General features: G+C 55.6%; 1 protein-coding gene across 1 annotated transcript; it reads left to right on the top strand.

Annotated features, from left to right (window-relative positions):
* The first annotated feature begins 7,252 nt into the window (after nt 1-7,252).
* On the top strand, nt 7,253-14,906 carry SLC29A2 (solute carrier family 29 member 2). The gene is made up of 12 exons (XM_044680471.1): nt 7,253-7,370; nt 7,629-7,710; nt 8,108-8,268; nt 8,515-8,654; nt 9,333-9,467; nt 9,832-9,929; nt 10,691-10,775; nt 11,338-11,450; nt 11,660-11,765; nt 12,179-12,264; nt 12,552-12,751; nt 13,994-14,906. Exons 1-12 carry the CDS (start codon nt 7,342-7,344, stop codon nt 14,103-14,105), a joined length of 1,347 nt encoding a protein of 448 aa, XP_044536406.1. The 5' UTR covers nt 7,253-7,341; the 3' UTR covers nt 14,106-14,906.
* Nucleotides 14,907-14,922: the final 16 nt, after the last annotated feature.

Genomic DNA, 14,922 nt, shown 5'->3' with positions numbered 1-14,922 from the left:
GTGTATTGGCTCCTAGGTGGAAGAGTGGTAAGGGTGGGCCATGGGGGTCAAGTGACTTGCCCAGGGTCATACAGCTGGGAAGTGTCTGAGGCTGGATTTGAACTTAGGACCTCTTGTCTCTAGGCCTGACTCTCCATTCACTGAGCTACCCAGCTGCCCCCTCATTTGTTCTTTTTCTGATCTTCTCATGGATGATGTATTCCTGGCCCTCTCTGTCCTCTTGGGATTGGTGGGCTGGGAAAAGGCTTTGTCTACCATGCTTTAAAAACCTACAGACTCAATGCTCTTCCCTAGGCAAGCCAAAGCATCTTTCGCTCTGGGTTTGGGTTGACTGGACTATGTCATCTCCTAGAAACAGACCAAGACTGGGACCACTGAAAATGATGGCAAAGTATCCTGTTCATGGGAGCGATTGTTCTACCAGAAATGTACACATTCCTACAAGGTGAAGAGCACTGGGCCTTAGTTAATAAGTACCGTGTTCAAATCCCATGTCTGATCTTTAGGAGCTGTGTGACCCTGGGCAAGTAACCTGTCTGATCTTGAGCAACTGCCCAAGACTAAGTCATAGACTGTGTTGGTGGAGAAAATTCCCACACTGATAGAACCAGAGATCTTTGATACACAGACTTAATGAAACCATTAGTTAGATTAGATTCCGTGTGAAGGTATTTCTACACCCCTAGGGCCCAAAGCCAGGCTAATGCAACAAGCATTATTTCATCTGAATTATGATTAGAAGAGTAAAGCCTTCCCTGACCACACTCAAGAGCCTCTAAGCCCCAGAGTCTACAGATTTCCTCCGACCCTGCTTTGTTGTTGGTTTTTTTGGGGGGGTGCTAGAGACAATCTCCTCGAAGTAGAGAAGTCTCGTTGAGTCAACTCTTCCCGATGAAGATGAGTTTCCCTCTGCCACTTACAGCCTTGGAGACTTTCCAAGGCTAATGACATGACTCAGAGCTGGTTTTTCCTGACTCCTAGGCCAGCTTTTTACTGTAAGAAATTGAGGGGATCAGGCGAGCCAGTGGTTAATTGTGGAAATCGAGCAAACTGCCCTGACTCCATGTTGTGACTCAATTCTGGCTAGCTTAGTTTCTATTCAGTCATGGACCTAGTCCAAATTCTGTCTAGTGAGAAAAGCTTATTGGATTGTGGGAAATGGGCGAAGACTTGATGGCTTTGTTTAAACCTGGCCCTTCGTGGCTGGGGAACTGGAACACCCGTACCTGCTATTTAGAGACCCCTAAGCAAGGACATAGCTTATGTTGACCAGAAATGCAGTCAGATCTCAAGTCTGATGCTGGGAGTTTTCTCATCATGGTACCTCTCAAGCAACCCAGATATCTTCTCTGAAAACGAGGTCCTTATGGAGCAATCGGTACTGGTTCCATGTTCCTTTGATTGTTGGAAGCCTCTTTTTTCCTGAATTTAAGGAACTGCACCTGTTTATTCTCCCCCTCCCACCTTGGAAATTCCCTAATCTTTCATCCATCTAGAAATCAGATTATGTAATATTGTATTGTTTTCTTTGAATTAATTGGGTTTATTTGAGTATTGTTTTTAATGTCTGTCTTCCCCTGTATTTGGGGTCCAGGCTTAACCTGAGCGTGGGGCCTTGGTCCCGATTTTTTGGGCAGTTGGCATGCGTTGATTAATAAATTGATACTAGATCGAACCCATGTTTTCTCAGTCATTTCATCTTTTCCTCATTATGTCATTTGCTTCTCTGCTCTTCTGTGTGGCCTGGGATCGTTCCTGGCTTCTTCCAGTGTGCTCTGCTAGACTGAGGAAAAGCCTCTGTGCCTTCGGATCACTAAGAGCCAGGGCTCTCTGATGCTCCCTCCCTTATACAGGTTGGACGTGTTCTTTTCCGAAAAGCTGCTTCCAAGACTGGATTGAAGCAGGCGCCTGCAGGTCAGCACCTCCCTTTTGAGGAAGCGTCCTGCCTTTCCAAGGTCAATATGGCCAAATGGTGAGACTTCCTGGGCACCTTAGAGGGAGTCGGGGTCCTTCACACTTTCCCTATTGAATGTGCTTTATCCAAAATGACTTTGTAAATAAACCTTCTGTTAACTGTTAATAACTTAAGCATGTCTCCTCTCCATCCTATAAAATTTCTCTGCCTTCCTTATCTCAGCTCTCCCCTAAGCACTGAGCTTTGTTTGTTGAGCCCCTAGGACTCCCAACTCCTGGAGAGTTTCTCCTTCCTCCCTTCCATTTTTTTTCTGCTGACTCCCTCTCAGCCCTGTCTGCTCCAGGTACAAGATAATCTAACGCAGGGGTTCCCAAACTTTCTTGGCCTACTACCCCCTTTCCAGAAAAAATATTCCTGAACCCCCTGGAAATTTTTTAATTTTAATAGCAATTAATAGGAAAGATAGATGCACCTGTGGCCATCACTGCCTTCCTGGATCGCTGCAGCACCCACCAGGAGGCGGTGATGCCCATTTTGGGAATCACTGATCTATGGGTTCCATCCCACTCAAAACAACAGTTCACAAGCCCTCACAGATGGGTGGAGCTTTCCTTTGCCTCCCCGTACCCTGTCTTTATGTTGCATGGACATACATACATGTTTTGAGGTGTAGACCCCATTAGAATGGGAGCTTCTTGAGGGCAGAGGAATGTTTCTGGCTTTCTTTTTCTTCCCAGCACTCAGCATAGTGCCTGGCACATAGTGGTGGCTTAGTAAAGGCTTTGGGGCTGATCGTGGACTCCCTAGCCATCTAGAAGGCACGATGAATGCAAAGCAAAGGTATTTAGTGAAACATTTCCCTCACTGACATAGGGCACGTGTTCATACAGATACACACACTGTCTGTGGCGAGAGTGGGCATGTGCAGAGATCGTGCAGAATGACTCTGAATGATGGTGCGGCTCCTCCTTGAGCCCAGGCTGTTCCTTGGCACTCGTTGGTCCTTCTCACTGGATGGAACGTCTTCATCTGAGCTTCCAATCTGCTGGGTGAAAGTGGCTAAAATCCACAACCAGGACAGATTTATATAGATTCTATGTGAGAGGAACTATGCTAAGGTGAAAAAATGGCCAAACCAGCCCTTGCTCCCAAAGGTCTTACATTCTAGTGAGGGAGATAACCAGGAGTGAGTAGGTGGAAGGCAGTCTTGGAAGGGAAGGCATTCCTAGCTGGGAGGATCCAGGAAAGGGGCCTCGAGGACGGCGGCGCTTGATCTGGATATTAAGAAGCCGGGGATTCTGAATTATGTAACTAAATGATACTTGGTGGTACAGGGGGGTTTCAGATAGTCAAGGAATGATTGTTAAGACCAGTAATCAGAAGTATCTCAGGGTTTGGGAAGGCCAACAGGATAAATCCATCTGTTTAACGTGGTATACTGCCCACAACATGATCTCTTCCGATTTTTTTCAGTCTTTTAAATATTATTCTCTTCTATACATGGTATGGTCTAGCTATGTAAGCTTAGGTGTTATACCTCAAATAGGATACCTCATTTCCATTTCCCTAGCCTTTGCTCAGGCCTCATGCCTTCTCTCTCATCTCCAGCTCTTGAAATTCACAATTCCATTTAAGATTTAGTTCAAGAAATCTAGCCTCAGACACGTCTCAGCTGTGTGACCCTGGGCAAGTCACTTGACCCCCATTGCCCACCCTTACCATTCTTCCACCTAGGAGCCAATACACAGAAGTTAAGGGTTAAAAAAAAAAAGATTTAGTTCAAGCACCAGCTTCTGTGGAAAGCTTTTTTGGTGTCCCCAATTCATCCACCCCCAGCTGCCAGGGCTCTCCCTCCGGAGACTACCTGGCATTTATTTTTCATGTATGTTTTGTGTATATACACACACACACACACACATACATACAGAGGTCCAATTCTAATTTTTAGGAAGCTGTTTTCCTGTTGAAGATTTTACTTTCCTTTTGAGAAGCTATTTTTTTTCTTGCTTGAGGTTTTGTGCATCCTTTTTTAGGTCTTTTATTTCCTTTCACAATTTCTTCTGTCTCTGATTTGTTTTGTGATCTGCTCTTGAATCTCCTCCATGAGTTCATTTGGGGCCTGATAGCCTTTCACATTTTCCTTTGAGGCTTCACACATTTCCATTTTTGCTTGCTCTCCTCTTCTGAGCCTGTGTTTTGATCTTCCCTGCTGCCGAAGTCATTTTCCAGGGTCAGGCTTTTTCTTTGTTTTTTGCTCATTTTGGCGAGCTTTTTTCCCCCATCTTGCTGATAGATTGGAGCTCAGCTGTGTGTGTGTGTGTGTGTGTGTGTGTGTGTGTGTGTGTGTGTGTGTGTGTGTGAAGCAGGCTGGGAGCATTCCTTACTCTGCCATCTTGGTTCTGGAAGCCCATGTGTACATGTTGCTTCTCCTGTTAGGGTGTAAACTTCTTGAAGCTATTTCATTTTTCATCTCTGTATCTCCACCATGTGGAACAGCGCCTAGCACTCAATGAATGTTGGTTAATTGACTGCTTGGACGGGATTTCATGGGTCTTCTTTTCTGGCCCATAATCATAAATGCCTCTCTGCCTGCCCTCATCCCAGGGGGGAACCCAGTTTCTATACATCCCAAGGGAAGGGACCTGAGTTGGAATGTAGGGACTCCGGGACACAGATCTATCACTGATTTGCCAGATGACCTTGGAAAAGTCTCTCCTCTCTTAAAGCCTCAGTTTCCTCTTCAGCAAAACAGAGATGACACTTGTGGAGAGGGTGACTAAGGGGAGATGAATCAAAAGGCATGAGGTGGATTTAGAGGACTTGGGTTCAAATTTTATTCTTAAGGACACAGTGCATAGAGTGCCAGGTCTGGAGTTGGAGGTCTTGGGTTCAAATGTAGCCTCAGGCACTTCTTGGCTGTGTGACAAGTCGCTTCACCCTGTTTGCCAAGCCCAGTGATTCCTAAAGTGGGTGCCACCGCCCCCTGGTGGGTGCTGCAGTGATCCAGGAAGGCAGTGATGGCCACACGTGCATTTATCTTTCCTATTAATCACTATTAAAATTTTAAAAAATTAATTTCCAGGGGACTAAGGAATATTTTTTTTGGAAAGGGGGCGGGAAGCCAAGAAAGTTTGGGAACCGCTGGCCTAGCCCTTCCCCTGCTGCCTTAAAGTTTAGTAGGACAGAAAGTAAGGACTTAAAACAGAAAAGGTTCCGTTCATGCTACTTTCTAGCTCTGGAAGGCCGGGCCCATTTCTTTACCTCCCCGGGCTTCCAAAGCTCTCAGTAAGGCTAAAGGCTGAAGCCTCTGAGCTTCCCGTCACCACTGTGGACATTCCCGTGGAGTGAAGCGAGAACAGCCAGTGCCCTGAGTACAGGCTGGCCCGCTGAAGCCGGGCCCTTGCGGGTGATCGAGATGTACCAAGAAGCAGCCTCGACCTCCCAACTACAGTTCCATCTGGGCCAGTCATTAAGCAGAGAGCAGCTGAGGACCAGGCAAACAGGAGCCCCCTCTGCAGCCATCATCTGGTCTGGTGGGCCCTGAAGGAAGGAAGCATTTACTACGCACAGACAGGGCGCCCGGCGCTGGGCAGCTTTACGGTTCTCAGTGGGCCAGGAGGCTGGGCCCGGCCCTCCAGAGGCTCCCATTGGGGCAGGGAGACATCACAGGGGGAAGGTTTCTTTTTGGGGCAGAGGCCTTGGGGGCAGCAGCAGGGCAGATGGTCAGGCTTCTTCTTCATTGCCCACCGTCAGCCGATCAGGTTCTGAGCTGCGACATTTGCAGGGCCAAGGGGGGGGGGGGGGGTGGCTTTCTTTTCTGGGCTTTTGCTAGCTTGGGCTGCAGTCTGGCAGGCTTGGTCCCCGCAGGGGCTGCTGCCCAGGAGGAGGACTGAGGGAACCCGGCTAGGAGCTGTTCCCGGCTTCTTAGGCTCAGGGACCTGGGGCCAGGCCGCGGGGTGGTTTGACTCATGGGCATCTGCTGCTGCCTGGATGCCTCATTGCTTTAGCTAAGCCGGTGCTTGCCTGCCCAGTGGGTGGTAGAGGAGCAGCAGTGGCTGGAGCCAAGGAGCTGTCCCGCTGCAGGGTGGCTTCAGGGGCTGGGCAAGCCGCAGGACCAGGGGGCTCCTGTGGGATTGCTGCCCCAACCAGGGTGGCCGCCCCTGGGCAAAATCAGCCCTCAGTCCCTCCCCTCCCCTTCCTCTGCCTGCCAGGATGAGGAAGGTCGGCGGCTTCCCCTCGGGGAGGGCTGCAGGCAGGACTGCGGGCTGGTGGGGGGGAGGCAGGGGCAGCCACTGATAGATTTCCCTCTAAAGAAGCACGGGATGCATTAAAAAGAGCTCCCAGCTACGGGGAGGAGGGCGGCTCACCAGGTGAATCCTGGAGGGAGCTGGAGGTGCCCAGAGGCAGAGGTGAGAACCTGGGATGTTGTGTCCGGAGCAGCCCTTGTGACCGGGCTTGGGGTGGGGGGCGTCGGGAGGAGGGCAGAGCTGGCTAGAGGGTAACCAGCCTCGGAAGACGGACGTGAACAAATCCCCAGGAGCCAGACCCCAGCCCGTCCCTCCACGCGCAGGGGGAGATCTCCTCATCCAAGCAGGAAACAAAGAGGGCTCTAACTTTTCACCTAGTGGAGCTGGCCCGGCCCCTCTCGGCCACAGTCACGCCGGGGGCCCGGGACACCAGCACGGGAGGGCAGCCGGGTGCAGAGAGGGGCGCCGGGAGCTGTTCACCCGTGCATCGATGAGCTCTGCAGACTGCAAGTGGCCGCGGGAGGCGGGCTCGGTGGGCCCGGGAGCAGAGGGGGGCCAACGTCACGTGCCCCCCCCCCCCCCCCCCGCGGCTCAGGCCGAGGGAGGCCGCAGTCTCTGCAGCTCGGCCGCCGCCACCTTGTCCCCAGTGTCCTTGGCCGACCCACAGGGGGGCACGGTGCCTCCCAGCGGGGGACACAGGTGAGCCGTGACCGCTGAGGACTCCTCGGAGGAGGTGTCCGGGCCCCGGGGGGGTGGGGCAGCCAGGTAAGTGCGCAGGAGGCGGCAGGAGGGATGGCAGGGAGGTGGACAAAGCTGGGGGCTCGGACGTCGGGGTCCTGGACTTAGGTGGCGGGATCAGCGGGAGCGGGTCAAGGAGACTGGGGGTGGGCTGCGGGTACCCAGCCAGAGGGAGGTGCGAGCTGCTCCCCATCCTCCCGCTCCAGGCCCTCCCAGGCGGGGCGGGGCGGGGCGCAGTCTGGGCCCCGCAGCCGGGGGGCCGTGGGGGCCGGGCCTGACTCCCTCATTCCAAGGGGAGTTGGGGGATGGCCGGCTCCAGACCCCGCCTCCGCTGCGAAGCGGACTCCTTTTCCAGGAGCGCCTCCCGCCCAGCGTCCCTTCATCCTGGCTCCAGCATCCACGCCCTCCCTCTAACTCGTCCCCTAGACCCCGAGCCCCGCCATGGCTCGAGGAGACGCCCCGGAGGATGGGTGAGCCTGAACGCGGGGCGCGGGGTGCGGGGCGCGGACACCCCGGGGCCAGACCGAGAGTCCCCTGCCCAGAGCTGCGCGATGGAGAGCGGACTACAACCCCCATCGGCCCTGCGCCCCGGGCTATCCGGGCCAGCGCCAAGGCTTCCTGGGAGTTGTAGTTCACAGTCTCGCCGCAGGGTGGGGGAGGCTCTAGGTTGCTGACACCCCAATCCCCGCCCCCACCTTCTCCCTTCTCCCCCACCCCTGTCGCCACAGCTACCACCTAGTCGGGACCAGCTTCTTTATCCTTGGCTTGGGGACCCTGCTGCCCTGGAACTTCTTCATCACTGCCATTCCAGTGAGTGAGGGTCCAGGAGAGCCCCCCACCCCCACCCCGGGGGCCATCCAGACCCGGATGTGGGTAATGCTGCTGTATTCATATTCACGGGATGCGGATTTAGGGCTTGCTGGGGACCGTAGAGGCCATCCCAGCAAGCTCTCATTTATGGCAAGGAGAACTGAGGCCAGGGTAGCAGACTTGGCCAAGGTCTCTCAGAGGGAGAGAGAGGAAGTTGCCCAGGATCCTTTCCCCTAACACTCCTTGTGGGCTTAGGCTTCCAGCTTCTCAGGCTCCTGGAACCCATCTTCTGAGGAGATTTGAGGGTGTCTGGCCGCAGACTGGCAGGGTCCCTGTCTGGCCACTCGGGAGACTTCGCACTGGAGGTGACCCTGGCTTCCGTCCCCATCCCTCTCAGTACTTTCAGGCTCGGCTAGCCATTGTCAACGGCACAGGAGAGCCCTCTGGAGCCAACATCACAAGCCCTGGAGATGCCTTCAACTTCAACAACTGGATGACTCTCCTGTCCCAGCTACCTCTACTACTCTTCACCCTCCTCAACTCTTTCCTTTACCAGTGGTGAGCTCTCACTTCCCTGGGGAGCCTCAGCCTGGCCCCATGCCCCCGCTCCACCCCCGCTGCATTCTGGCCAGTCAGCGATTGCCCCCTCGGCCAAGACCCCTGGAGACAGCTACAGACTGTGCCCACCTCGTCCCCTCCACGAGCTCCCCCAGCCCATGAACACTGCTTCCCTGCCCCCTCTCCTCCTTACTCTCTGAGGCTGGCTCTTTCCGGAGGGCTCCAGCTCTGTCTGTTCACCCACAGCATCCCAGATATGGTGCGCATCCTTGGCAGCCTCCTGGGCATCCTTCTGCTCTTCATCCTGACCGCCACCCTGGTCAAAGTGGACATGAGCCCTGACCTCTTCTTCTCTATCACCATGGCCTCCATCTGGTTCATCAACTGTGAGTTGGGCCCTTACCACCAAAGTCCAGCCTCTCCAAGGACATTCCCCAGCCCAAGCCTGCAATCACCAGAGCTGGGAGAGAACCTGGAACCTAGAACAGGGCATGCCAGAGCTGGGACGGTCCTTAGGACAAAGAACCTAGAACTTCAGAGCTGAGGCAGACCTTAGAAGCCAGAACACCAGAGCTGAGAAGGACCTTAGAGCCAAGAACCACATCTAGAATGTCAAGGATGGGAGAGACCTTAGAACCTAGAATGTCAAAGGTGGGAGGGAACAGAGAGCACAGAACACCAGGGTTGAGGGAGATCTTAGACCACAGGACAGGGGATGCCAGAGCTGGGATGATCTTTAGAACCTGGAATTTCAGAGGTGGGTTGGGGAACTTTGAGTTGTTCTAGTCTAATCCTTCATGTAAAAATTGCATTTCTTTATTTCTTTTTGACTAATTATTGGTAACATCACGTAATAAAGATACTGCATACATCTAAGGCCAGGGCGAGCATGGCTTGGTCCCCTTGCAGAGAATATCCAGGCCCTGTACAGAGAGCATTCCCCATTTTACAAAGGACTTCCCCCTGGCCACAGACCCTTTGCACAGGAGAACAGGATCTGGCCCCGGGCTCGCCTCCCCCAGGGGCAGAGCCCAGCGCGAGTCACCGTTTGGCTCTTCCCCCAGCTTTCTGCGCCGTTCTCCAGGGCAGCCTGTTTGGGCAGCTGGGGGCCATGCCCCCTACCTACAGCACCCTTTTCCTCAGCGGCCAAGGCTTAGCGGGGACCTTTGCTGCTCTTGCCATGCTGATGTCCATGGCCAGTGAGTGTGGGCACCGTGCTGGGCACAGGTTGGGAAGGAGGCGGGGCTGGAACTCCTGGGATCTGGGCGAGTGGGGAGAGAAAACGGAAGGCTGGACCTGAAGCCGACTTCCTTCCCTCTGAGAAGGGGGTGGGCAGCACTTGGTGGGCAGCACTTGGTGGGCAGCACTTGGTGGGCAGCACTTGGTGGGCATTCGGGTCCTGGAGCGGTGTCTCCAGGGTATTGCAGGCTGGGAGCCAGGTGGGGGGCCAAGGCTCTGAGAGGCTCTGGGCCGGGCGCAGAGCTCCTTAGAGAGCCCGAGGCGGGGGGCCAGTCTGCCTGGGCTCAGGCGGGCAGCCGAACAGAGGCTCCATTCCCATTGTAGGTGGAGTGGATGCCCAGACCTCTGCCCTGGGCTACTTTATCACCCCGTGTGTGGGCATCCTTGTCTCGATTGTCTGCTACCTGTCCCTGTCACACTTGGTGAGCCAACATGCCTCTCCAGGGCCTCCCCTGGAAGGAAGCCTGTGAACCCCACCCCTGCTTAGCCACCTGGGTGGAGGAGGAAGATGGGGTGGAGAAAGCCACGTCTGGCCCCTCCTGGTCTGGGGAGAGCCGGCCAAGGCTCCCGCTTGGGGTATCCAGAGCAGGTGGAGTCAGAAAGTGGGAGATCCCAGTTTCCAGCAGCTTGCTTTCTTCCAAAGGGGACCCCCCCACTAGATTCCCTGGCTCTTGGGCAAAGGGGAGGGAAAGGGGGAGGCAGGCTTTGCAGCCCTGTTTCTGGGCTGCCCAGAGAGAACCTCCCTTGGCTAGTAATGCCCTTCTCCTTTAGACTTCCCTATTACACTGATAGGGAAACTGGCTTTAGAGCCAGGGGACCCCCTTTGGGCACGAACTTCTTGTGTGACTTTGGACGGACAAGCCGCGTCTCTTCCTGGGCCTCCGTTTCCCTCTGGTGCACAGAGAAGGTTGGGTCGCTGGCCTTTCCCTCGCCAGGTCTATAATCCTGCGGTCATGCCTCGTCGCCTTTACAGGTCCTTTCTCTTGGGCTTCAGTTTATCTCTAAAATGAGAGGCCTGAGCCTAGCGGTCCCTTCCAGCTCTGGGGCCAGGCTCAGCGCTCTAAGACTGGCGCTTTGATTTGCGTCTTGGGGCCTCCACTGTGCGTTCCGCGAGAAGGGGAAATCGCCGTGCCCGGCGGAGTCCTGGGCCTTCACCAAGGCCGGCTCGGCTGTGTCCCCGCAGGAGTTCGCCCGATACTACCTGGACAAGAAGGTGCCCCACCCGCAGGCGTACGAGCTGGAGACCAGGGCCGAGCTGCTGCAAGCCGGTGAGCCCCGGGAGGCGGGAGGCGGGGAAGGTGCTCTCTGACGGATGATCCGATAAGTCTAAGTCGGGCGATGAGCACCCACTGCGTGCTGGGCCTGGGCGAGGCACTGGGGACGCAGCCACAAAGATGGAGCCGTCCCTTGGGCAGAGTTCACGTCTTGGGGAGGGCATGGCCGTGCGGAGACTTAATGCGTGTCGCCTCCCAAGAAGTCCAGGCCAAGCTTCTCTGGGCAGCTCTCACGTGGAAGATGGCGCTTGAGCCCCGTCTTTAAGAGGGGCTTCTTGGAGGCCCAGTGAAGGTGTCCAGCCCAGGCCCGGAGGGGGAGGGCCTAGAGATGGGGCAGGGAAGGAGAAGGGCACTCGGCGGCTCTGCAGACGGAGCTGGGCCTGGCTGTGGCCAGGCTTCGAAGCTCGCCACTGGAGTTTGCTTTATCCCGGGATCAAACGGAATTCACTGGGAGCCATCGAGGCAGGGCCCTTTCCCTGGGCCCCCTGGGCTAGCCAGGCCCGCCGCTGGAACTGGCGGCCCAGGTTTCAGCCTGGCACACCGCGTCTTCCCCCAGATGAGAAGAATGGCTTTCCTGGGAGTCCCCAAAAGGCAATGCTAGCCCTGGAGATGGAGCCAGAGAAAGCGCCTCAGCCCGGGAAGCCTTCCATCTTGGTTGTTCTCAGAAAGGTTCGCCCCGCACCCCAGCCGGAGGAAGGAGGCCAGCTCCCATGAGTCTCCGGGACTCCTGCTCCCTCCCCGTCTCTCTTTAGCCCTGACTGGCTTGACCCAAGGCTCCCTCCCTGCCTGACCTTCCTCAGCGAGTGGGCAGCTGGGAGTGGGGCTGGGAGTGGGGGTTTGCCCCTGCCCCACCACACGCAGACCCTCCTGCTTTGCAGATCTGGGTGATGGCTCTGTGCATCGTCCTGGTCTTCACGGTCACCCTGTCTGTCTTCCCGGCCATCACTGCCATGGTGACCAGCTCCAGAGGCCCCGGAAAGTGGAGTGAGTGGCGGAAGGGCTGGCAGGGACCATGGAGAGCAGCTGAGGCCGGGGAGAGGACCTGCGGGGGAGGACAGCCAGGAGGGACAGGCGGCTGGGGACGGGGAAGGGCGGAAGACTCAGTCTCAAAACCTGGGACTAGTATGTCTGGAAACAAGGCTAGGTCCACAGGGCCAGAGAAGCAGGGCCGCCTAGTGGATAGGGGGTTGGACTCGGGTCTGCAAGGCCCAAACACTTACCAGCCGAGTGACCCTGTCCAAGTCATTCCCTTGCTTAGGCCTCAGTTTTCTCATCTGTAAAATAAAGGGATTGGACTGGAAAGTCCTTTCCATCCTTTGAACCATGAGACTTAACAGAGGTTGGGGTGGGGAGGCCCTGGCTCTCCCCTGAGCCTCCGGACCTTCTCCCTTCCCCAGGCCAGTTCTTTAACCCCATCTGCTGTTTCCTGCTCTTCAACACCATGGACTGGTTGGGAAGAAGTATGACTTCCTACTTCCTGTGGGTGAGTGTCGCGGGCCTATGGGAGGGTGAAATGTCCTCAGGGCGACAGCCAGAAAACTGGTGATCCTCCCTGCCTTGGCTGGGAACGGCTGGGACCTTGGGCTAGCTCCTGCCACTCTCTGGCCTTCGGTAAAGCCAGGGGCCTGGCCTACAGCTCTGGGCTTCAGAGGGGTTCCTTCTCCCCCTGGGATTCCCGGGCTTGGGCCCTTAGGGTCGGCCAGTCGGGAGGGGCCTGGGCTGGGATGCTGGAGGTGATCAAGAGGGCTCTCTGCTGCTCTTGGCCCCCAGCCGGATCAGGACGGCCGTCTGCTGCCGCTGCTGGCCTGCCTTCGTTTCCTCTTTGTTCCCCTCTTCATGCTGTGTCACGTGCCCGAGCGGGCCCATCTGCCCGTACTCTTCCCGCAGGACGCCTGCTTCATCACCTTCATGTTGCTTTTTGCCCTCTCCAATGGCTACCTGGTGTCTCTCACCATGTGCTTGGCCCCCAGGTGAGCATGAAGGGGGGAGACGACAGGGCAGAGAATGGGCTGCCGAAAGGAGAGAAGGGGAGCCCCCAAAAGCTCCTCCCTGGGCTCTGCTCCACTGGACAGGAAGGATGGATTAGTGGAGAGACCCCTGGCCTTAGAAGGGCACCAGAACTGGCTTTGAGTGCCAGCCCTGTCATTAAGTAGCTAACCGGATGACTGTGGGCAAGTTCCTCAGCCTCCCTGGACCTTGGTTTCCTCATCTATAAAATGGAAAGGCTTGGACTAGGTCAGGGAATCCCAAAGTGGGTGCCACCGCCCCCTGGTGGGAGCTGCAGTGATCCAGGGCCGTGGTGATGGCCACAGGGGCCTTTGGGGGCGGTGATGTATGTAAGTCATATTTTTTCTGGAAAGGGGGCGGGAGGCCAAAAAAGTTTGGGAAGGCCTGGCCTAGGTGATCTTCCAGGTCCCTTCCAGCTGTAGCACTGGGAGAGCACACCTTTGAGGAGGGGGCAGTGCCAGCTTCCCCAAAATCAAGGTGTGCCTCGATAGACCCTTCCAGCTTCACTTAGGGGGAGTCCTGCCTTTGGGAGATTACCTTAGGGGACTGCTGGCTAAAATCTGAGCAGGCTGGTTCAGGGCCAGAGCCTAGCCTTCCCGCGGGAAGGGAGATGCCAGAAAGGGCTAAGAAGTGGGCTTGACCCCAGTAGAGAGGAGACCCAAGGGATTATGCTGCTCCTTTTGGGGAGTGAAAGAAGGAAGGACTCTGGGGCTGAGTGAGCAGCTGCGGAACATTTCCTCAGAGGCCTGAAGGCATCCGAAAACCACAGAGTAGCAGATCTTTGGAGAAGGGATCCTAGAAATAAGGCCCAGGGTATCAGAATAGAATCTGGGGGTGGGGGGGCAGCTGGGTAGCTCAGTGGATGGAGAGTCAGGCCTAGAGACAGGAGGTCCTGGGTTCAAATCTGGCCTCAGACACTTCCCAGCTGTGTGACCCTGGGCAAGTCACTTGACCCCCATGGCCTACCTTTACCACTCTTCTGCCTTGGAGCCAAGGTGAGGGTTTAAAAAAAAAAGAATAGAATCTGGGCTTCTGGGCCTTCCACCTCCCGCTGGATGGAAGGATAGTGTGTGGCTTGGGGAAACAGTGAGAGGGAGCCAGGGGTCCTTGGAAGCCCTGGGAGCCTGGAGACCCAGGTATGACTGCGTGTGGGGAGTGCAGAGCTGGACCCCTGTTCTAATTGCTGGTTTCTCCCCCCTTTGTAGGCGAGTCCTGCCCCATGAGAGTGAGGTGGCTGGAGCTCTCATGACTTTCTTCCTGGCCTTAGGGCTCTCCTGTGGGGCCTCCCTCTCTTTCCTCTTCAAATCCCTATTGTGAGCCGGCTCCATCTCCTTCCTCCCCCTGCTTATATGGGGCTGGGAGCCTTCCCAGGACTGTGGGGTTTGGGACTTGGGAGAGGAAGGAGCTGAGAACAGGTCCTAGACAGGTGACCAAGGAGCAAGAAGCCAGGCTATGGGAACAAGCTGACTGCCAGCGAAGGCGAAGAGATCTCAGCAACTGTCCTGCCCACCTGGAGGATTCTTAGGAAAGAGATGCCCCCAGCCAGCCGCTTCCCTCTCCCCTTGGCAGACTCTGAATCGGTTATTTTAATGGGTTTAAGGGGATAAAAGGCCCCCAGCTTTTCTTGGTCATGGGGCAATCCTCCAGTAGCTCTAAAAAGGGGCTATTTGGCCACCTGGCTGGGGTGGTATAGATGCTGACCTGGCCTGGGGGCAGGGGGATGGACCTGATGACCCTTGGTGGCTTTAGGTTTCTGTAGTTTGGGGAACCCCTTTGGGAATTTCATTGGCGAACTTTATTTTGGGATCAGGCTGTATCATAAGCCTGTGGAGGAAATAATGCCAAGTTTTGCCCCGATTTTCTAACTTTCCTGCAAAAGTTTTACTAGCGGGGTCTATGCCAAAGGTGGCCTCAGCTTCTGCTGTTGTAAGTAGCTGAGTTAATGACCGGTGTGGCCGCTGCCTCTGACTTTGAGCTCAGAGAGAGTGAGTCCCCGTTTCAGGGCTCATTCCGGGAAGCCCTCTTTGTTCCATTTCTCTGGTCGTTGGGCAGAGAAGGTCTGGGATGGGAAAAGCAGGGGGAGGTCAGAAGAACTCAACCAATCAGTAAACATTAAGAGCCTCCTACGTGCCAG

This window comes from Gracilinanus agilis, chromosome 6 (assembly GCF_016433145.1).
Source record: "Gracilinanus agilis isolate LMUSP501 chromosome 6, AgileGrace, whole genome shotgun sequence".
In the NCBI taxonomy this organism is placed as follows: domain Eukaryota; kingdom Metazoa; phylum Chordata; class Mammalia; order Didelphimorphia; family Didelphidae; genus Gracilinanus; species Gracilinanus agilis.
Note: the sequence above shows the minus strand (reverse complement) of the source record. Positions and strands in the feature narration are given on the sequence as shown.

Bases quoted from the DNA above. Each gene is read 5' to 3' on its own strand.
- SLC29A2 (XM_044680471.1), top strand. From the start codon at position 7,342: ATGGCTCGAGGAGACGCCCCGGAGGATGG. The intron at 8,269-8,514 runs GTGAGCTCTCAC...GTTCACCCACAG, and splicing joins AACTCTTTCCTTTACCAGTG to CATCCCAGATATGGTGCGCA. The intron at 8,655-9,332 runs GTGAGTTGGGCC...CTCTTCCCCCAG, and splicing joins CTCCATCTGGTTCATCAACT to CTTTCTGCGCCGTTCTCCAG.